The sequence below is a fragment of the Fulmarus glacialis genome, unplaced genomic scaffold (assembly GCF_000690835.1).
Source record: "Fulmarus glacialis isolate BGI_N327 unplaced genomic scaffold, ASM69083v1 scaffold9014, whole genome shotgun sequence".
Lineage (NCBI taxonomy): Eukaryota > Metazoa > Chordata > Aves > Procellariiformes > Procellariidae > Fulmarus > Fulmarus glacialis.
The window spans coordinates 10487-32649 of NW_009209906.1; the positions used below are offsets into that span (position 1 = coordinate 10487).

The 22163-nt window shown below is 37.9% G+C and overlaps 1 protein-coding gene across 1 annotated transcript in view; it reads right to left on the reverse strand.

The window, feature by feature from the left end:
• AFF4 (AF4/FMR2 family, member 4) overlaps positions 1 to 22163 on the reverse strand; it is a 30027-nt gene that overhangs the window by 735 nt on the left and 7129 nt on the right. The window contains exons 5-19 of the mRNA XM_009576988.1: positions 19225 to 19261; positions 17696 to 17744; positions 15710 to 15764; positions 14639 to 14676; positions 14108 to 14270; positions 12654 to 13571; positions 10314 to 10402; positions 8522 to 8759; positions 6261 to 6358; positions 4403 to 4466; positions 4116 to 4252; positions 3635 to 3706; positions 2813 to 2906; positions 1573 to 1616; positions 494 to 714 (exon numbers count right to left, since the gene is read on the reverse strand). Of these exons, the coding sequence (XP_009575283.1) occupies positions 494 to 714; positions 1573 to 1616; positions 2813 to 2906; positions 3635 to 3706; positions 4116 to 4252; positions 4403 to 4466; positions 6261 to 6358; positions 8522 to 8759; positions 10314 to 10402; positions 12654 to 13571; positions 14108 to 14270; positions 14639 to 14676; positions 15710 to 15764; positions 17696 to 17744; positions 19225 to 19261 (2317 nt within the window). The remainder of the gene's footprint in view (positions 1 to 493; positions 715 to 1572; positions 1617 to 2812; positions 2907 to 3634; positions 3707 to 4115; positions 4253 to 4402; positions 4467 to 6260; positions 6359 to 8521; positions 8760 to 10313; positions 10403 to 12653; positions 13572 to 14107; positions 14271 to 14638; positions 14677 to 15709; positions 15765 to 17695; positions 17745 to 19224; positions 19262 to 22163) is intronic.

Consider the following 22163-nt stretch of genomic DNA (forward strand, 5'->3'; position numbering starts at 1 on the left):
ACAGATAGAAGAAAAGAAAGATGGCTGAATGACGGAAGAAAAAAATAAAGGAAAAAGGTCCTTTCTAATCAATTTCTTTACTCTTTTACAGAAGACTGGTTGATAAGAAGAATTAAAAGTATGGTTAAACTACTGTAAAACTTCCTCGGCTTTCCCCCTCAAATGCATATTTCACTTAAGAATTTCAGAAATGGAAATGTACCAAGTTCCTCTTCCTACACCTAACATTCTACAGGAAATGCAGCCAAGATTTTTTTTTTTTTAAACACATAGCTGGTAGGAAACATTACATCTCCAACACCACCTTGACAAACAAGACAACCAGCCCGGGCTATCACTGTAATCGAAGGTCTAACTTTCCATCTTACTTTTGCAGAGGACCTGGTTAAGCATCCTGTGCACCATTAACTGCAACTCCAAAATTCAAAGCCTCTGAGCATTTCAGCACACTCTGGTACACTTGATGTTATAATCCACCTGTGCCAGCCCTTACCTTTCTGTTCTTTAGACAGCTGTTCGGCTTGGTCCCATATCTCAGTGGCATAGAGGAAGTTGGACGTTACTTGGACGTAGCTGGCTGCCATCTGATGGATCCTCTGGGGGATCGTCACTGAAGACCCACTCCCTGAAGGGTTGGCTGCCCCGGAAGAGTAATTTCCTGAATTCCCTGGAGACAGCTTTGGAGAGACTGGAGACGGCATACCGACAGGCTTGCTGCTTATCCAAAGGAAAATATTACATTGTAAAATGCAAATATAGGTACTTCGGTCATATCATGCTGCAAGATTAATACTCTCTAAGACCTCTCTTCCCACATCTCGGGGTCTGAGATGCTAAAGGACTCCCACCTTACTCATCAAGAAGTCAGGATTTGCCCTACAACAAATGAAATGCATGAGCTAGTAGCAACTGCTGAGGATCCTCCAACTCTTATGTTTTAGCTTCACAGCCAAAACCTAATCACCAAACCTCATCACCTTTCAATTCAATAAAATCTTGAATTCATTGTTTAAATAAATTGAACCTTAAAGAATAATAGTGAAAACATTACAACTACGTGGTAACTATACTGCCATATTACCCTTTCAGATAACACGACGCAAAAGTGAAATGCCCTCCTAAAACTCACAGAGTAATCTATCAAAGGTCCATTGTTAGGTTTTAAAGTATGTAAGTAAATTGCTATACTAGGGAACAGACAACCCTGAAAGTACTTGTAGCCGTCTGTGCTTGCAGCATTAATAAAGCTATTGTTTTGAGGGAAAAAGCATTAAATAAAACAACAAAACTCACTGAGATAAGTGACTTGTGTGTTAGTGACACACTGACCCTCTTTTTTGCAACAAGGAGTTGCCTTACAAACTCTCTGCAGAGCACTATCACAAGCAGCAGTCTTCCAAACCTTTTATCAGAATAATTACACAAACAACCGAATCAAAATCTATACCCTTAGAACAATCACCCCAACAATTTAAAGAGTGAAAAGCTACTCTTCGAGCATCCCAGGTACACAGTTTATGTAGAAAACTACCTAGAAGTTGAGAAATACATGTAACAGCTTTTACTACTTACCTTCCCATACCAGGTGACGGTGCTTGAGAATTATTATAGGAATTCTGTTTGGGGAAAAATAAATTTGTCACCTGATTTATGTTTATACTTTATCTGGTTATTTAATTGGTTATTTTTGAAGAAATGAATTTTCTTAGTTTTTCTTTTAAGCAATAACCAACATTCTGAATAATATCAAAGTAAATTCAAATTTGGGAAAATATCCTTTTTTTACTGATGACTAAGACACAGATTAAGAGATTATTCTAGCAGCACAAAGAAGGCCACTAAACATATATATAGGATTGGAGTAGTCCTCTTTTCGAACCATTAGATCGCATTGCCTCTTATGAGAACATTTTGGGTTTTTCAGCCCATTAACGGGAAGAAATCTGTTATTATTGGCATTGAACAATTTAAGATGTTTCAAAAAATCTGAGAAGTCAGGCATGTGACAAGCCTGTTTCCTGTCAGTGTTGATAGCTGGAAGTTTCAGAGAAACCCAATGACACCAGCTACATACCCCCAAGTGTTCCTTTGAAAATCTCAGTCTAGATTAAGGACTGAGTAACATTACAGAAGTATCATAACTGTTTTTCCCATCTGCAACATCTTGATTCAAATAAATTCATTCAAAGGACATCTCTCCATCTCCTTTCCCTGACAGCACTTTTAATCAGTTGCACCGGAATTTAGATAAATTCACTGGGGGGGATGGTGGTGGGGTGTGTGGGTGTGGGGTGGGTGGGGGGGTGTGAAGGAGAGGGGAATTATCAAAAACAAATATCAAACAGCCCACTGCAAACAACAAAAATTCAGAAAGACCAATTTGGTTTTGAATTAGAAGTTGGCTCTCATGCCAGCTTTTGCAAAGGCTGAAAAGCTGCAGCCCATGTAATACACCCCCAGATCCTGAATTCCCTTAAGCTTAAACATGAAAGTGAAGTTTCAGCTTGTTCTATCTGCAGCAAGAAAAACATTTTTAAATTCTCCTTGAAGCCCACTAAATTTATTAAAGAAGGCAAAAGCTACATCAAATTATTAATGGAGAGCTATCATGCTAGGACCAGTAGGGTTATGACAGCCATGCTGTCTCTTCCCAGCTTTAAACTACTCAACTTTAATATACTTTCAAGATCCAGTTCTAAATAGGGTATATTCCAAGTTCACATATCTGAAAATTGGATTCAGGAATTTTAAGTGATGTAGAGCTTTAATTTGCTTAGGTTTTAATATTCTAAGAAAATACATATGCAATTACCTTCAGATGTTCAGTCAGAGTTTTAGAATATTTCAATGCACTTTCCTTTTTCAGTTTGAAAAGCCTCAGATATAGCAGAGATTGACACCGAAGACTGACCAAAGACAGAACAACAAAACATTTACAGTTAAAGTCGAGTTTATCACAACTCAGTGAATTTCAAAAATCTAGTAGCTGTGTTTTTAAAGTTTTCTCTGCCAACTCTTACAAGCCAGCTCTCAGGTTGTAACTCAACCAAAAAAATCCATAACCACCTTCAAATTCTCAAGGAAATAAAAACAGCTCTGTGTGCCTTAAGCTGAAACTACAATTTTCAGTGATCTTGCTGATACAGTAAGTTTCCAGTTCTGAGCTTAGGAGACAACACTAAGTTACTTCCTAGACAAGGGTTTCATTTATTTTTCACTCATGTCAGGACATACTGAGTCTAATGCATTCTGCCATGGCCTCCCCCTTCTTTTCCACCTGACACCAATTGGTTCTGGACCTCTACACCTGCTGCAGCCATTTCTTTAATCTGGGAAGCTAGTGACAATTCTTTACAGCCAGTCCAAATTTTGACTTATCACTGGGTGAGTACATAGAAAGGACCCCCATCCTTTCTGCTGTTACTCCTTAATGTTTCAAAGACTTGGCCCTTGTTGTCAACATCCCCTTCTGCCCCAATTTACAGTAATCAGATATACAGCATTAATCTTTATGTACAGCCAAATTCATATATTCAGTTCAGAACACCTGACAACTCAGTGTAATACAGCACTTCATGCAGATAAAACATTTGAAATTAATCAGTGCATTGTATTAAGTTCAGAATACACATACCAAAGCACTGCTAGCCTTTTATCTGCAGCCGTAGCATCTGGTGCCAAGTAATTCTTCAGTTTCATAGTGTATCTACAAACAAAGACATCAACTAAACAACAAGATAAAGATTACAGTACCATTTATCAATCACAAAACACTGACGTTCTTATGAATTTCTACTTTCAACTGTCTTCAGCATTTCAGGAACCTCTCTCAGACCCTAAACAAAATGCTGATCAGGTAGTAATTGGAATAATTTTGCTTCTCATGTGTTACGCGTTGCAGAGAGACTTCAAGAGCCTCAGCAGAAAGCATCTCAACCTTCATGAAGACACTTTAAGCCTCAGCAACTGGAACGAACTGGTAAGTGATCCAGTTTTACTGGAGAATGATAAGAGATCTCAAAAGTTGGTGGCAAAACTTTAGTAAATCTAGAAGCGCTGATTTCCAGACCTCTTTCCCACCCACTTGACTTTTGTATATGCTTTGCAATGCTTACTTGATTAATTCCACAGTTTCTGAATACATAGGGAACGGGGACTTGGATTCCTGAGCATTTTTCTCCAATGCATTCCCACACTCAATGAATGACACTACAGCATCTAGGTAGTACACAGCCTTCTCAAACCTGTCAGACTGAGGAGATTGGAAAAAACTTTTAAGGACAAAAAAACAGAGAGGAAGTACAAGAAAGCTCCAGTACAGAAGGGCAGTGAAATGGCAAAAGCAGTAAACAAACCCCAGTATAATGTGCAAACACTGGATAAGTATTGGAGACTGACTTACCAATGCATCTGCATTATGTTTTAACTTCTTTGCTTCTTGTAAATAATGATCAGCTGAGTAAGTCCTGCAACAGAGGACACAAATTTACGGACTCAGCCCCACCCATATTGCACTTCCTTTTACGACTGAAGTTTCTCAATGTTGCCAAATTTCGTATTTTTTCTGTCTAACTCAAGTTACAGGAGCTACACTATGATAAAACTGCTTAAAAAGTTGTTAGAATAGTTAACTAGTATGATTAGTTACGGTATGATAAAATTGTTAAAAATAGTTTAAAGTTAGTTCTCTAGTTTCAGGTAATTCAAAACAGTATTTCAGGCAAGTTGATAAGTACACGATTTGGTTAAATTTACTGCATTTGATAGTCAAGCAAACCAAACACTTGACCAACAACAGGGGCAGGGGAAGGGAAAAAACCCACAAAATTTGAGGACAAATTAATCCAGCGCCTCCAGGACTGGTATTACTGAAGGCGTGAAATATTTTTAAATAATGGTAATAATACAAAATAACCAAGATGCATTCTTGGTTATTGCTTTTGCTTAGCCATCCAAGACAATCAATGCCAAATGACTTTCCAACTAGATTAGCAGAAGAAAATCGTGAAAGTGTAATTATACATTTCAATATATTAACTTACTACCTATGAGTTGATTAAAGTTTGAAATAAACTCTCCCATCCATCCTATCTTACTTGTCTAAGAATTAAAGATATTTGAAATCAACATTTTTAACAGTCCACTTACAGGAAATTGATGTCATTAGAAAGCAACAGTTAATATTAAAAAGATTATATACCTACAAAATCAGTTCAATCAGTTCTAGGCCCAAGAAATCCTAAAATGTCCCAATCATAACCATAATGTTATAACATGATGCCATTCCAAAGCACAATACTGTTCCTTGGAGGGTGCTCTCATTGTGTCTTCCTACACTTCAATACACGTTCAGATTTTTTTTTTTTTTTTGAAGTTTGATCTTATCTCAATTTCTTGGCCCTGTTTTGTCTTGGAATAATTACAAAATCCCTGCAAACTATTTTGTCCTAAATGGTTGATAGTGTAATCTAATTATCAAATTCACTTAACTTTTTTCCTTTTTTTTTTCCTTTAAGGAATAACTATCAGGAAAAAAAAACCACCGACCAGCTAGCTTGCCCACTTCCAAAGAGTTCTTAACCTTAACTTAAAAGTAACTAAGGAAGTTACTTTTATATTTGGTATAAACATAATTTTATCTGTAAAGCAAATTTAAAGAACAACAAAGAAAAATGCTTTAAGAGAAAGCATTGTGCTGAGATTTGAATTAGTACAAGTGAAACCTAAAGTCTGCACAAGACGGTAAAATATTTGTTTTGCTTTCTTTTCAAGATATTTTCTTTGACCCCACAGGATTAAATCCCAATCCCGCTGTTGTGGATCTGGAGTTTCAAAGATGAAGGCTCCTCTCTACTATCGATGACCACAACTCCTGACTCTAGAGGAAGCAAACTCTGTTGAGAAGAGAACAGGCAGACAGGTAGCAGCAGTGTCCTGGTAAGGTGAAAAGGACCCATCAGCATTTAAAAACAGAACAACCCTGAGCTATTTAAGTCTACTGTGTGGTCCTTTTAAGCTCGGCAGGAATGTACAGGGCAGGCTACGGTTCCTTCTCAAGAACTGTGCTGTCTGCCAAGTAAATGGCACAGGGAGCAGCCAGACAAGCACATCGCTGCAGGAACAAATGCACAGCTCTCCAGCGTGTGAGTTTGACTTAACACCCTTCGTGAAGCAGAACGAGGACTCTTCTCCATGGGGAGCTGGCTATGATCTGAGATTCACATCCCCACAAAGGGAAAGGCACCTTTTGCTGTTCTTACCTATCATCAAAAACGAGTTTTGCTCTTCTTGACTTTGAACCTTCCGTAGACTGAGCAGACGCAGGAGGGCAGTTTGATGAATTGTTCAGAATCTTTTCCTGAAAGGAAAATTGTTGCCAAATAATAAATTTAAAGAACAGTTCTGCCTTCAAGAAAAGCATTTGTTGTATAAATTTCTCCCATGACTTCACACATTATATGCAATAAGGTCAGTTTTGCACCTGCTTTAGCTGCCGTTCACCATAGACAGCAACACAGCTTCCATGAGGCTTTCACCTAATGCTGGCACACAGGTAGACACAGAGGCTATAATCAAGCTCCTCACTCTAATACACCAGGAGATCTCCATTACAGGAAAGAATGCAGCTGAGGCTTTCTAGACACACCTGGGTCCAGTAAATCCCTCCCTGAATCTCCCATGTCACTGTCTCCAAGTCCTCTTTTTCCACTCTAACAAACAGATGATGAATATTTTCACAATTTCTCATTTCTATCAACAATACACTCTGCTGAATGTCTTTGCCTTGGGAAAAAAAAAAATTCAGAAGGGTAAGCATCATCTTCAGGGAGAAAAGTTAGCTGTCTTCACAACACACTGTCCTTGCCCCCCTAAATTATACATGGCTCAACATGACACTTCAGGCTAAAGACCGGACATTAGAAACATTCTGTGAACTGGAAGTGAATCTGTTTTTAGTAGCTAAACAGTATAAAACAACTCCCCAGCTTCATGTGTGTTTTCCATTCTCTTGATTTATCATGACCAAAGGCTATCTATATAATATATTTCATAACCTACATTTATCAGATTATTGCTAACCAGAAGGATCCTGGAATTGCAAGGCACCAGATTTGCACAGCAATGTGCTATCTACCACTGTAAAGTAGAAACAATAACAAAACATGCAGTGCTATGCAGGAAGATGTATACTACCTTAAGAAAGGCATGACTAAGCATATCTGAAGTATAAAACGATAAACATCTCACAAATTAACAATTGGCTTAGGGACATTCCTACGCTGACGAATAAAGAAAGGGCAAAGCCTCAGCCTGTAAGGTCAATTCACTATCTGCAGTTCCTGGAGATGTCTTACGCAGCCACCAATACACACAACCCTGCCAGGCTTCTAAAATCTCATGGTATTGGCACCTGAAGTAATACAGCATGTCTCCCAGTTCAGATATTCATTAACTCCACCCTCATGACTAAGTTACTTTCTGCCATTGCTAATGTCTATTTGCTGCTTTACTCCTCCCTAAATCAATTATCCTTCCTGAGCATTTTTAGACTTTGCTTCTAAGCTTTTCAGAGACTGCAAATCCCACTACTGAGGTTTAACAGTTGCTTAAACTACCGGAGTTTCCACAACTTGTCGGAGGCTTTGGGGCTTTGCTGCAGAGTGCCTGGAGACAGCCGCACCAGTACCTGCAGCACACGTTGGAATCGCAAAGACAAAGGTGAAACCCCTCCCAGTTAAACATACTATGCTCAACAACTGGCTATACAACAGAAACTGCTCATCACAGGTATTCAACAATACACTCTCAGATGTCCTCACAGGCTAATTTCTGTCCAGTAATACATATTTATATATTGATGAAAAAGCACATTACAATTTAGTGACCTAAGAATATCATCATCTTATTTTTAAATTCCACCATCTAAACATCTTCCTAACCTAAATCTCTTAAAAACCATTTTCTGCAACATCTTTTTAACCATGTTTTCTCCACTCCAACCACGGACAGCGCTGTACATTCCTGAGCTCGAGTTAAAATAATCTTTCTGGGGTCCCACAATGTTATAAAATGAGAGCTATAGCTTCGCATCCTATCATGGAGCGTGGACCGAGCTCCTGCCCTCCTTAAAAAAATCAGGGCAAGATCTGTATCTGCTCCGATGAGACAAGAGTAACCTTACTGTTCCATTTACTGTTGTGTAAACAGCTTTCTAGTGATATTTCTTATTAACAAATTAAACAATAAATTAGCAGCATCAGTAATCAGAAGATGACTAAACACATTTCACTAATTAACGTAAGAATTTGGCAGGAATAAGCATTAGTATTCCATGATGTCTCCCAAGTCATTTTCTAATTTATAGACTTCCAAGGTACTTAAGCACTGCGACATGAAACAATGCATATCTAAAACTAATTACATTTTAACTTGAACTGCAAATTATTGTTTAGATCACACTGCATGTCAAACCGCAAAGCAAAGAAACAGGCTTAAGGCATTTACAGAATAAGCCCTTTACCTTGGATTCTTTAGCACTGCTAGAACCCTTCCCCTCTGTCTTCTTTTGTTTAGAAGATGAGCTGCTTTTACTGCCACTGCTACTCTCCTTGCTAAGGTTGCTGCTGGACTTCAAGGATGACGACTGACTGACCGTCCTCTTCCGGGACCCATGTTCTTGCTTGGAATCTTTCTGCAGGACTGGGGCAGCAGGAGACGGCAGTAAATCCTTCTCTTTAACAGCACTTGGCTTTGAAGACCTGGACAAAATGAACGGATTCAGGTTTTGGGTTTCTTTTCTTAAAAACTAAAACCAACCAAACAAAAAACCCAGAAAAACCAACATCACAAAACTTTTTTTTTTTTTATTTTAAATGAAGAAACAACTTTTTTTTTTTTTTAAAAAAACAAACATTTTTGTTGTTAGACCTAGCAAACCAGATATGGAGCAAAAGAAAGAGAATAATCATCTCGGTGACTAGGCTTCTATGAAGCCCGATTGAACTCGTTTTCACCATTTTATTTGTTCTGACCTGAAAACACAGTAGACAAGTTCTAACCATAAAACCACATCCCTACAACAGTTCTTAAAAAAACACCCTTAACACTTACAATGTAAGAAATTAATGCCAATGTTAGCGCCAGCCTGTCTGTTGCACACTAGTCAGCCTAACAGCTCAGAAAAAAGATGGTCCAAATAAATGTTCTCTGGAACCCAGGAAACTGGAAAGCTTTATCAGCGTAGCCTTTCAGTACACTCGTACCTTGGCTGCTGGGGGCTACTGTTGACTATTCTTGGCTCCCCACAGTAATTATTTCTACACATGATTTTTATAAAATCATATAGTTTCATTTAATTGAGTGTCCTTCAGATAACTGCACTGGCAATCAAGCAAATATCAGAAATAATAGGTAAAAAAGCATAATCAAGATAGAAATGCATCCATTTGTTCTACATCTGTTGCCTAACAAATAGTAAAACACTGCTTAATTCAGAATGGGCAAACAAGATTTCTAGCATCTGATGTGCTGCAGCTTCTCACACATTTGTAATTTGGCAATTACTCACTATACAGAAATATTTTCCATGACATAATTATACCAGTTTTTAGTTGCTTGATCTGAAATAGCAGAGTTTTAAAAGGCAGTGGAAAAAACCTTACTCTTTCCTGTGGATTAACACTGACCAAGAAATAAATCAAATAAAAGCACAGAAATAACATACAAGTAAAATCTTGTATTAAACAATGTTACTGATTTGCTAATTCTGTATTATTTTGCTTTTGTGTCACTCACGCTTTTCTTCAGCTAATCTAGCAAGCAAATATGAGGCTAAATCCATGGATCCAAATCTCAACGCCATCAGCTTCCAAGACAATGCCAGTTAAGTAATTTATTCGCAGTTTACGAACTTGCTAAACAGAGAATTACCAGATTGGATTAATTTAAAAGCACAGATTTTGCAAGATCAAAAAGCTAGATGCACAGCTAATTTCTAACACAAAACAAAACCCCACTGTATATTAGAGAAAAACCAGGAAGCATATATTCCGTAACACACCAACCCTTCACATGAGGGTTTACCTTACTTCTGTTAAGTAAAACAATTGGCCAATTGGTCCTTGGCCAATGTTTTTGGTTATGGAAATTAATTTCCACCAATTACTAGTAGAAACTCTGAAGTAAATCTGTCTGAAGCAATGAAATTTTACTCATTGATTAATAATGAAGAGACGCCTTGTTGGGGGGCGGGGGAGGGAGAGGAGAAGAGGGGGGAAGACAGGCGCCATTGAAAACATAGCCAAGATACTCACTCCCTACTGCTAGAAGTCTTGTGTCCTGATGGAGCTTTTTCTTCCAGTTTTGTTTTCTTGCTTTCACTGGCTCTGTTTTCATCCTCATTCTGAATAAAGCAAACAAGAAATACATCCAGGCAAACATCCACATTTACAGCTTCACTGAGAGTGGCAATGTTTCAGATTAAGAGACTTCATTTAGCAGGCGTTTTGCAGTATACAGAATAAGACACCTACAGACCACAAAAACATTCCCTAAAGCATCTAATCTGTATCAAGTATTTGACCAGACCCTGGTATTGGAACATAATGAAAAACAAAGTCTGGCTTCTAAATTACCAAACTGCATAAAAGACGTAGCAGCTACATTGCTCATTTTAGCACAAACATATTATCACCATGAAATAACAGAAAAATCTGCCAAAGGCTTCAATAAGAGATCAGGAGACAGTTTTCATGTGGAGCCTCACAGAGGTGTCTTATGAATGCCAGAAAAAGGTAGAAGTCTTGAAGTCTATTAAAGTAATCTCAGAGATTTTTATATAAATTTAATCCCAAAGTCAAAGGGTCTTGAAGGTAAATTTCTAAACTGTCTTCAGCAAGCACTGGAAGTATCAATACAGTGATTAAAATGGAAAATAGAGCTTCACAGAATAAGTCATCTGGTAACATAACCCAGATTCAAACCCAAAAGGTTTCATTTTTGTTACACCGATGCTGCAACCCTGAGCCTTACGATCAAGGAAGCACATGAGCAAATAACGTGTAGAAATCAAGTGGTGACAGTTGCATACAGAGCACTCACAATCCTAAAACTCGAGAGGTGGGGGGAAAGGGTAGGTTTTTCTTTAGTTGCCTCAGACTTGCATCTTTTCTGGTATGCACCAGTAAGCATCAGCGTAATCTGAGGATTCAAACCAATTAACAACCAGGCTATTTGCTGGGATAAAGCCTCAATTTAATTGATCTTACCAAAACTTTCTGGTTTAGATGTAAGAGCACAGGTCTTTAATGTTAGAACTCCAAATGTGGACTGAAAGGCATAACTGGTCAAAGAAATAGAAGTCAGTGTATTCAGAGCCACTGGAACATGTGAGTGCATTCCCACGAACGTTAGGAATTATACAGTAACACTTGCAAAAAATAATTAGTCACTGGCTTATACTTTCTCACTTAATTTCCTTATCCAGAGAAAACAGAAATCTTAGTTCAGAACAGTACAGGAGAAACCCCTGTTTGCAGTTACATATCAAGTCTCCTAGACGACACTAATTTCAATAAGTGACAAGTTTACTTAGGTTGCTCAGTAGGAAAACTGGTTTAACTGAAATTCTCTCTCTCCTCTGGAGAGTCAAATGACTCTCTGGATGATATCATAGAATCCTTTGATTCCACATGTCAACGAAGTCTTACAACCACTGCCAAATCCCTGTCAAAATGAAATTTTCAGAATGAAATCCAGAGTAGCATGGCAATTTTTGAATCCCTGAACCAGGGCTTCACAGTCCTAACTTCATGGAAACCAGAAATTTATGAAAACTCATTGGATCACTGAGTCCATCCATAAAGAGCAAACCAGTCACAGGTTTGCTCTTTATACAGACTGTCTGAGGTTTCTAAAAGCAGTTTAAAATTATACCACCAACTACTTCTTACCATTCCCCCCTCGAAGAGTATTACTTCTATTCAGCTCCCCCATTGATTCCTGTCCATTTTACAGATCAAAATTCCTGCTTTTTGTTTATAGTTGAAAAGATGAAATGCTTTTTTGAAAAAGATTAAATATCGTTACGGAAAGATCCCTCTGCTCCCAGTAAAGCAGCACCCCTGAGATTATGGTTTCTGCCGCTGCCATGCCCCAGGCCCATTTCTGCCCCATCCCTCATCCTGGCAACATGCAATTGCATGATTCACTGGTTCAAGGAGCTGACCCAGCTGAAAACTGCCTTTTTTTTTTGTGGCCAGGTGCATTTTCCATTGGATCAGCTGCCTGAGCTGGCCTGCAGTGCAACGGGGGCTGGTGCCAGATCAAGTGGAGGCATGAGAGGGCAGAATGCAGTGCTCAGAGGTACAGAAGCTGCGCTACCTCCATGAGCTCTAGCTACAGTGAGAACACTCCTACAGGTGCAACCTTCTCCCTTCCCCTCTTCACTCCGAAAGAAAATCCCAATAGTCTCTACTATGACAGCACAGGGATGATCAATGTGTTCTACACAAAATAGCCAAAGTCATCTCCTAAATTGTTCAGAGTCATTACATCTAGGTATGATCTGGGTCGCTGGGCTACATGCTTGACACCAGTAGCAATCCACTAAGGGGCTGAGATAACAGGTAAATCTCTGTCTACAAACTTATCACCTGCTTATGTTTCCTTTTGCCTTTTGTAGAACTTTTGTCAGATGGCTGCTTCTGGGATTCTCTCGCGTGCTTCTCTGGCACGTTTTTCTTTTCCACTTTGGGTGCGTCAGCATCCTTGTAAGGCTTCCCTGGTATTCTTGATAAGAGGCTCAGGTCAATCTTCACAATAAGTGGGTACCTTTCATCAGGATCACTGAGTGGTGAAAGAAGCTCTTTCTCTTCCATAGGAGAGAACATTCTTTGCCGAAAAAAGCTGTCATCCTCCTCCATGGAAGATTTAACAGGAGTCCTATTGCTCTCAGAGTATTTGGGTGTTTGTGATGAAGGAGGCAAGCTCTCATTTTCATCTGAATCAGAGGATGAGGTATCTGTTTCTATGAATTCCCTGGATTTCTGGGCAGATTTGCTTGAAGCCTTGTATTTCTTTTTCTCTGTGGTAGGCCGAGGGGAAGATTTGGGCTCTTTCTTTATATTGGGTTTTCTGGAGCCTTTTGTGGCTGCCTTATGCCTGTTTGAAGGTATATTTGTTGCCATGTCTACTGGGGTTTCACTTTCTATTTTAAGACCTCCTCTGGGCTCTTCAACGGATGTCTTTTCTGCTTTCTTGGGCTGCTTTTTACCTACAGTCCTCCTCTGTGTTGAGCTGTCACTCTGGGCAGGTGATTTCTGTCTGCCGCGACTGCTCTCCGAGCCCTTTTGGGTGGGTTTGGAATCTCGCCCCGGTGTAGAAGAAATCGAATCCTTGGATCCACTTTGATCAGTGTACCCACTCCCTGTCCCCTGATCCCGTCCCTCTTTTTTGTAGCCTTGGGAAGATGGGATATTGCTGTCCACGGAAGAAGCTGGTGACACTTTATGTGAATTAACTTTGTTCAACCAGTTATCCAGTTGCCACTTGTTTGTTGGTGGTGGCTCTGGCTAAAAACAAATTAAAAAACAGCATTAGATAAAACATCTCACATTTCTTCCACCTTTTCCACGGCACAGCTGTACTATGCTGCATGCCAAAGCAAGAGGTACACCAAAAAACCTGAGATAAATAATGAATGAAATATAGATTGACGAATATAGGTAACAAATAACAGCTCCCATTTTTCCTTCGTCTGGGGCAGCTGCTATGAACAGGCAATACTTGCTGTCATAGCTTTCCAGAATAAAAGCCCACAGTTTTTTAAGCTACTGTTACTGTATCTAATTTCTGCACTCCAATAGATAACTAGTGGTAAAAATCACTTCAAAGTCAAACATCAAATGTGTGCCTATATAAAGAATTGTTACCATATCCAATTACAGGTACTTCAGCAAAAGAATATTCCATCTTGAAAGTGATCCCAGGTTTGTAAGTCTTTTTTTTTTTTTAACCAGTTTGAGAATTTATTAATTTTTTTCTGCTTTTAAAAGTCAGGATTAATGCCAAGCTAATGAAGACAGCCCAAATACATGTCAAATCCTACCTCGGGGGACGCACTCTGTGATGGTTCATTAGCTTCACTATCACTGGAACTGCTTTCACTTTCAGAGTCAGATCCCGAACTGCTTTCAGATCCACTATGGCTGCTCGAGTCATCCCTTGAATTATCTGCTCCTTCACTGTTATGTTGTGAAGGTTCAGAATTACTGAAAACAAAAATGAGGAAAAATAAACAAATACTACCCAAGGCACAAATATATCCTAGAAGTCCTTTCATTATAAAGAATAAAATGTAATATTTTAATTAACATTTACTAGAAAATTCAACATAACTGAACACAGCTCACCCTGGAAACAAACAACAGCCTTTGTCTTTCCCCCCTTCCCAAAGTGGTTAGTATAATTTGCAGGATATATGCTATTTAATCACTGATTAAATTGTAGTCACCTTTTGCTTTAACACAAGACAAAAGACAAACATGAATGTTAGAAATGAGATCAAGTCAAGAGTGCTGACTGGGCTGAATATCACCATTCTACTTTCTATGCCGCAATCTAAAAAAGGAATGCCTACCTTCCAGGTGTGCTCCTTGGCACTGTCTTATCGCAGTCCTGCAATTAAGAAAAAGAGCATGAAGCTTCTAGAAGTTACTTTAGGATTGTATATACAATTAAGTTGCAAAGCATCAATTTAGAGCCTTTTAATTTTTTAAATTATTTAGCCTGAATAGCATCTTAATTCAGTACTCACAGCAGTTTAAATTTGTCTGCATTTTCCTTATACAGAAGGAAAAACAGACTTATTTTCTCCAAGTTTTCAACACAAATCTATTATCTCAGAGTCCTATATATTCTGACCACAGTTCTAAGAGTTTCTATTTCCACCACTCACTAATACCATGTTTCCACCTTTTTGAATCAGATGATTCTACATTTTACAGTGCTATTCCTGAGATGCCCAGCGTCCTAGGGGTTAAGCAACTAAATGTACTATCTCAAAGTTTTCCACACGAAGAAAATCAAGTACTAGAACTGGGAACAGGAAGAAAAGAAACAAAAGATGAGTGTGGTTTACTGCTGGGTAGCACAGACCCTACAGGTATTTTTAATTTAGCATGCTAAATGCCATTTCTGGCAGAAGCTGCACAAAGTTAATATTGACAAAGATGAAAAAAACAGACTTCTTGATAAAAATAAAGGTGCTGCTATACTCTCAATTACAGATACAGTATCCCTATCATCCCAAACACAGTCCCAAGCTATTAAGGCGCAGAGATGTTCATGCCGTGTACTCTTTAGCCGGAGTGGCAGAACATGAAGGGTTCTATCTTTAAATGGCAGGCCATTACATATGTTTTAAAGTACACTATTGCCATTTTATGTTCAGAGAAAGCCCATCTGAAATCAGTAAAACAAGATTTTCTAGATAAAAGTGTACTGTTTTCACAAAACAGACAATTTTCCCCAAGTTTACCTTTAGGAATACCTGAGGTTGTCTAAAAACATTCCATTTTATTTTTGTTTCTTAATCATAAATCTCCTCTTAAGCTGTTCAGTTTGCTGTTGGAATATTGAACACTGCTGAAGTACTGAACTGTGAATGCATTCGCTGTGCTTTTCTGAAACTCTGATTTAATGAACATACCTGCTCTCCATCGCTGTCTTCGCTACTGCTAAGTTTTAAGTCATCTTTCAACATACTAAGTAAAAGGGAGAAAGTGAGACAAGTTTTTCCACGTACTTTAATTACTTTCAAAGCATTCTTCTATATTTCAACATGCTATTGTTTATACTACGAAGCAGGCTGCGTGGGTGAAATCCACAAGATACCATTCTAACACTTAATGTTTAAGAATGGAGAGTTAAGTCATTCTTTAGAGAAGAATAAGGATTCTAGTACTTTGACTCCTTAGTACATTCTGTTAAATTTAGAAAGGGAATTTGACACAATTTACTAATGCGGGAGGAGCTAACTTGTGTATGTTCAAACTCACATACACAATAGCCAAGAATACTGTTTTAAATAGAACCAAGAAAGCTAACACTAGTGGCTGCTTCCTGTCTTGTGGCAACAGTGCAACTGTTCTAAGCCATAATTATTTTATTATTATTCAAAGCCATAATTATTTATGGTAGTCATACATACACACACTATTTCACAGTACTGAAAATATGTGAACACACTGAAAACATATAGCAGTGTACAGGGCCTCAGTGCTTATTGAAAACCACCTTTGATTACAAAAATAAAACATCTTACTCTGTCTGGTTCGATTCACATCTGGAGAAAGAAAATGAAAAAGTATTAGAAGTCTAATACTTCCGAGTTTCACAGTATAGCTGTTCTACTGATGATCTGAAAAGAAACACCAACCTCTAGGATCTAGTTCCTGAAATATTTTTCACTGCTATCCTTTTACAAAAGATGCATTTATCTCCTTTTTTAAGTTTAGTGACCAGATCACAATCACTTTATTTTTACAATTATTTAAAACTGTATAGTCACAGTAAACATCATCTCAACTTTCTTCCTATGCATCCCAGTTCAACACATGTCCGATGCTACCTCTTGTTCTTAGATGTTCTCACATTCCCCAGCTTTGGAAATAGCACAGTTCCTTCTTAGTGGTCTATACTGCTATGACAAAAGCAAAGCCAAATGATAAACTTCTATTTCTACCACTTGAACTGGCTGCATATAAGCATCTTCTTAAACTACATGTTTTTGGGAAACTGCCTGTAAGTCTGTAATAATTGAGGGGGGTTTGTTTTCGTTCTATTCCCCTCCCATAGGTCACGTGCTTTTTAATCTTGCTAATACTGTAACATACGCACAGACATGCAGAACTAGACTTCATTTTGTGATTGCATCACAACAAACGTTAACTTAGAATAACAAGTTTTCAGAATCTACAACCACTTTCATTAAATGTAACAATCAGCTGGTAAACCTTTATTTTCATGGACATATTTATTTGGAAACAAACTTTTAACGGCATATAATTGATTTTCCGGTATGAGAAAGGTGGACTACAGCCATCTAGAATATTCCAGTTGCTTTTTATTTTTTCTTCTAGTTGCATGATTGACAAAGTAAAATGTTGGGTCTGTGTGCATAACTAATAGAAATGTTTGTCAGTCAGTTAAGAGACTGAGCAGAACAAACTTAACTAGATCCCAAACATAGTTTACTGTCTCCTCCAATACAAAACAGTTCCCCATCCTGCCTATTTGTGCAACTGCTACAAGCTGCTTCCAGCCGACAGCTCTGCAATGCACACGTTTGATAAGTCCCGTCCCACCCTGCCCATTCTTATATGCTGATACCTTTCTGGTTCACAAGCCGATTCCAAGGTCCAAACTCCTGCACACCTATCCTGACAACTGACAAGAAAACAGGGGAACGGAAAGGCAGCACAGGGTGTTTGTTACTCACTCCGGTGTGCAATATTTGGTCTACTGTCCCAGAAAAAGGCCGCTTAAAGATGATCCCCTTTTTCTGCCAGTCAAGGAGAAGTATGCTGAAGTGTCTGTGCAAGAACTGACACATTCTAGTAAAAGAAATCGCTATTTTCCATATCTCTTAAAATGTGACTATTGTTTGTGAAATGTTTTCTCAACAGCCACTTACGATTTGGATTGATGACCATTGGATGTTTTTGATGAAGGATTATATCGTTCTAGAAGAAGAAAAAAGAAATGCACAGTTGAAAACTCAGCCAGCAAAATTAGTCACTCCAAAGTTGCCACAAGTATACAGTCTTAGATAAACCAAGAACAGCTGAGTAGACAAGAGAAAGTAGTAACTAGCTGACGCGAGGTACAATCTCCCATAGACTGAAGAAGTGACTGGATGCAGAAACAAAATACTAAATACAGCAAATAATTTAATCAAGAAAATCTAGAAAATTATTTAAATCATTGCTGTCTAAACCAATACATACTTAATTTGTTATAAATGGTGTGAAAAAATGTTTTGCTTCTATCAAGGTTAATCTACTGCCTTCTACATGCAGGATACAGGATATAGCACAGTTCGTCAAGCTCTGACTTGTTTCAGCATCCCTACGCAGCTTTTTAGCAGATGAGCAATCTTTCGATCCAGAAATCAAACTCAGAAGCCAATTCTTACAACAGGAAAACAGACTGATATAATCTGCTTTTCAGTTTGTTTTTTTTTTCCTTCCCTTTTCTTTAATTCTGGCAAATAGCTAAGCGTAGTTCAACAGAAACGAGAACTGAGGCTGTTAAAAGTTTCCCAGAAAATTCAAACAGGAGTTAAAAACTGGTTCTGTGTTTTGACTAACCTTACCTCTTCTTTTACGTACCTAAAGATCAGTTGCTCCTATAACATAAGTCTATGGTTTAGCATTATGGAATTAAGTTTTAATTTGTTTCCTTAATTCCTTACTGTATCAGGTGTTTAGATTAAGCTGGTTGTGAATATCTAAGAATAAACCATTCTTCTTTTACTATTTAATCTGTTTAATCAATTCAAGAGGGAGTGGAAAGATTTTTGGAAGGTAATAGCACAAATCTAATTCAATTTTACCTAGTATGTTACCTGTGTTAAATTATTAATTTAGTAATATTCAAAACAAAGATACAGTTAAAGAGAAATAAAAGTTGCTTTTGTCTAAAATCTGAAAATGCATTCTGGAACAAGAAATTCAAGGATATTACTAAGCATATTACTACATGAGTTCTTGACCAGTTCTCTCTCTTGATTTTAAAATGACAAAGTGAAAACAAAAAGTGACACTGCAATGTGCTTTTTCTGTTGAAAGGAGGGAGTTGGGTTTTTTAAAGGGTGTTTTTGTTTAGTACTCAGCTATTTTCAGTTAGATCAATGGAGGCATTTTTTCAAGAATTAGAAAATTTGACAAATTAAAAATACTTTTTCTTTCTCGCTAGAAGACAGTAACAACTTTGCAACTCAGTCATAACTTTCTAGATCTCAACAAAAACTGCAAAAGAAAATCAAGCAATTGTTTTATATGTTAAAACTTAAGAAAGTACAGAAAATCTTAACTTAGACTCCATCCTATGACCAGTCTGGAAAATCTCATTCTCCAAAAAGCATGATATCTTACGAAATACTAAGAATACTGAATCACAACAAAAACATTAAAAATATTACAGGAAGTTTAATACACTTACTCTGTTCTCCAGTGCCAAAACTGGACTGTTGAGACTCCTAAGGGAATAAAAGATCACAAGTGGTTTTTTCACTGGGAATTTTAACATATCAAAAAACATGCTATAAGCAAGATACTCCTTCTACTTAAAGGATGGCACCTAACCTCTAAAAAAAGGAAGAACCTAACAACAAAACAGAAAGAGTGATTCTTTATCTGGGTCCCAACTCCTCTCACCAGCAGTAACGGCACAGCCAGCCCAGGGAAGGAGTGCTTCACACTCCTCTTCCTTAGCTCAGCTCTCCCACTTGCTTGGTTTTAAGAAGGGCCATGTGCAGTTGTACTACATGATAGCTGAAACTCCAAAATCCCTATGTAACTTCCATAAATCCTATGTATGTTTAGCATGGAGAGGAACCGTTCAGTATGTTTTTCTTTATCCTCCTTATACACAGAAAAGCTTTGCTGCTAGTTTTATGTATATTCATTTGAATTCTTCTGTCTGCATTTTTCTTTTTCAGACACATACAGCATCGTGGTGGACAACCAATGAGTATAGTAACAACCTATCAACAAAAAAAAACCCTCAGCTACAAAGGAGCCCAAGAGACAATGAAACTTAAAATCTGAACAGCTCTGCACACTCTGCCCAAAAACCCCTTCTCGCAGTGGCTCCAGGTGAGCCCCTGGTAATTGCAGCCAGGCACAGCTGACCAACACATCATTCCTCCCCCACAAAGGCCAGATCTTCATGTAATCGGACAATTCACTTGTAGAAAAGCCAATAAACAATGATATGTAACTTCCTTTTATATATAATGAGTCAGTTACCTATAAATCTAACCATGAAAGATGAAGCCTTGCAAATTTTAGCACTTGTATGATCTTCAGTATTCCCATTCCAGAAAACCCAACTCTATCTCCCAAGACATAGTAGATTATAAATTTTTTGAAACCCTAAAATACTGTTTTAACAAACAAATATGCAGAGGCTACCGAGTTACTGAAAACCTACTTCTAGACTAGAGTGCCATTTTAAAATAGGACCTTCCTGACCTCATTTTAAAATGAGGACAAATGCTGGCCCCATAAATGAAAATTGAAAATATTTGACTCAATTCATGAAGTTATATACACACATTTTACTTAAACGCTCTGGCAATGGCAAACCAGAATTACAATTCAACAATGAATTCCAGGGTTTTTTTTTTATAATTGTGAACCAGTTTTCCCAAACAGCCAAGTCAGTGACATGCAGCAGTTATATACGCAATTTACAAAATTTAATTTTTTAATCACACAAAAGCTTTACACAGCTTACACTTAGATATTTCTAATTTCCCTTAACTTTTTATTTCAAAAGTGAAAGCAGTTGCAATAATGCATTGAACAAGTATTTTGTTGATAGGGAACTTGATAGGGAACTTTCCTTGTAAGGTGTTCCAAATGCCTTTTTAATCTTTACTAGTTGAAAGAAAGGAAGGGACAATAAAAATAAAATTAACCTATGTTTAAAGTGCAAAGCAAAGATGAAGTTGGAGAGAAGCCTTGTGACTTCAACAGAAAGCAACAGTTACACTTCCTTCAAAATAAAAACTGATTTTTATCTTTTACATAGGTACGAGGAGTGCAAATGTGATTCCCTGATTGCCTTTTTCCACTGTCAGCTTAGAGAAGTTGACAAACTATAAGTCAAAAAAGAAGTTAAGGCCACAGAGTAATCAAACGCCACATATACACAGAGCAACTGCGCTGGGGTGAGCCCAAGATGAGGAACTGGCACCCGTTCTTACCGACACACATATCACAAATTCTGCAGAAAGCACCTGCCTAATTGCTCGCTTTAGTCAACTCCCTATTTCTAAGGCATAGTGCAGTCTTTCAGTTAAGCGCACTTTAACGAGGTGTTATGTTTAAATGTGCAACTTTTTCCAACTCTCTTGCCATCTATTTTGTGTTTAAATACGTATTTCTTTAAGAAACTCAGAGATTAAAAAAAAAAAGCTATACTTTCAACTCCGAAGTTATTTACAGCAGTGTCTTCTACAGGTCTACTCCAGAAAGAAGAAACTAAAAACAACTTAAAGGAAGGAAACCCTTTTAACCAAAGTATAATAGACTGCTGAGGTTAGATAGTGACAACACTTAAGCAGGAAACAAAATCGCAGCTTGTACTCAAACACAGAAACTGTGGAGAGAAAAACACTCGCCAGCTGGATAGAACGGCAGTCGGGCACCAAATTCTCATTTGTAGGTTACCAGCTTGGCTGCAGTCCCAGGTGTGGTGAATGGGACCCAATTCCATTTAATGTTTGAAATCTCAGGTCAGATCTCATTTTTATTTCTCAGAAGAAAGTTTCTGTATTACAGCGGATCAAGGGACCTGACTGCAGGCCTTCTTGGTAACTGCAGCACAGGGCAGACACTGAACAAACCCAGAGACAGAATCCACCTCTTCAGAGATGCCTCTAGGTCACTGCACAGGTATGCAGCTACAAAAACTGCCAATCCTCTCACGTTACTTTGAAATGAAAAACTTCCACTCTCTAACAAACAGCTGGGTTTTTTAATATATTTTACAAACATGCCAGTATTTTTGGAGTTTTTGACTGCAAGCCCATGGCTTAAAAAAAGTTATATAGGATAAAATTACAGAGTGTTTGGATAACATTTTTTATCAAGACTCAGGAATCTACTTTTTTTCCATAGCATCCATAAAACCTTCCCTGACCTATTTTCATGAAGTTTTATCATCTGATTCAAAGACTTCCTGGTAATTATTAGATATATTTATAGTAATGCAGAGAAGCCCCAGTCAGGAGTTTGTGTCCCTTCAAACTACTCACTATCTACACATGGGGAAAATCATCTTATCCCAATAGTCTTACAAATAAAATTGACTGGTCCACCAAAGGGAGCTTATTTTTATGTGTACAGGCAAAATATACCAAACTTCTGCAC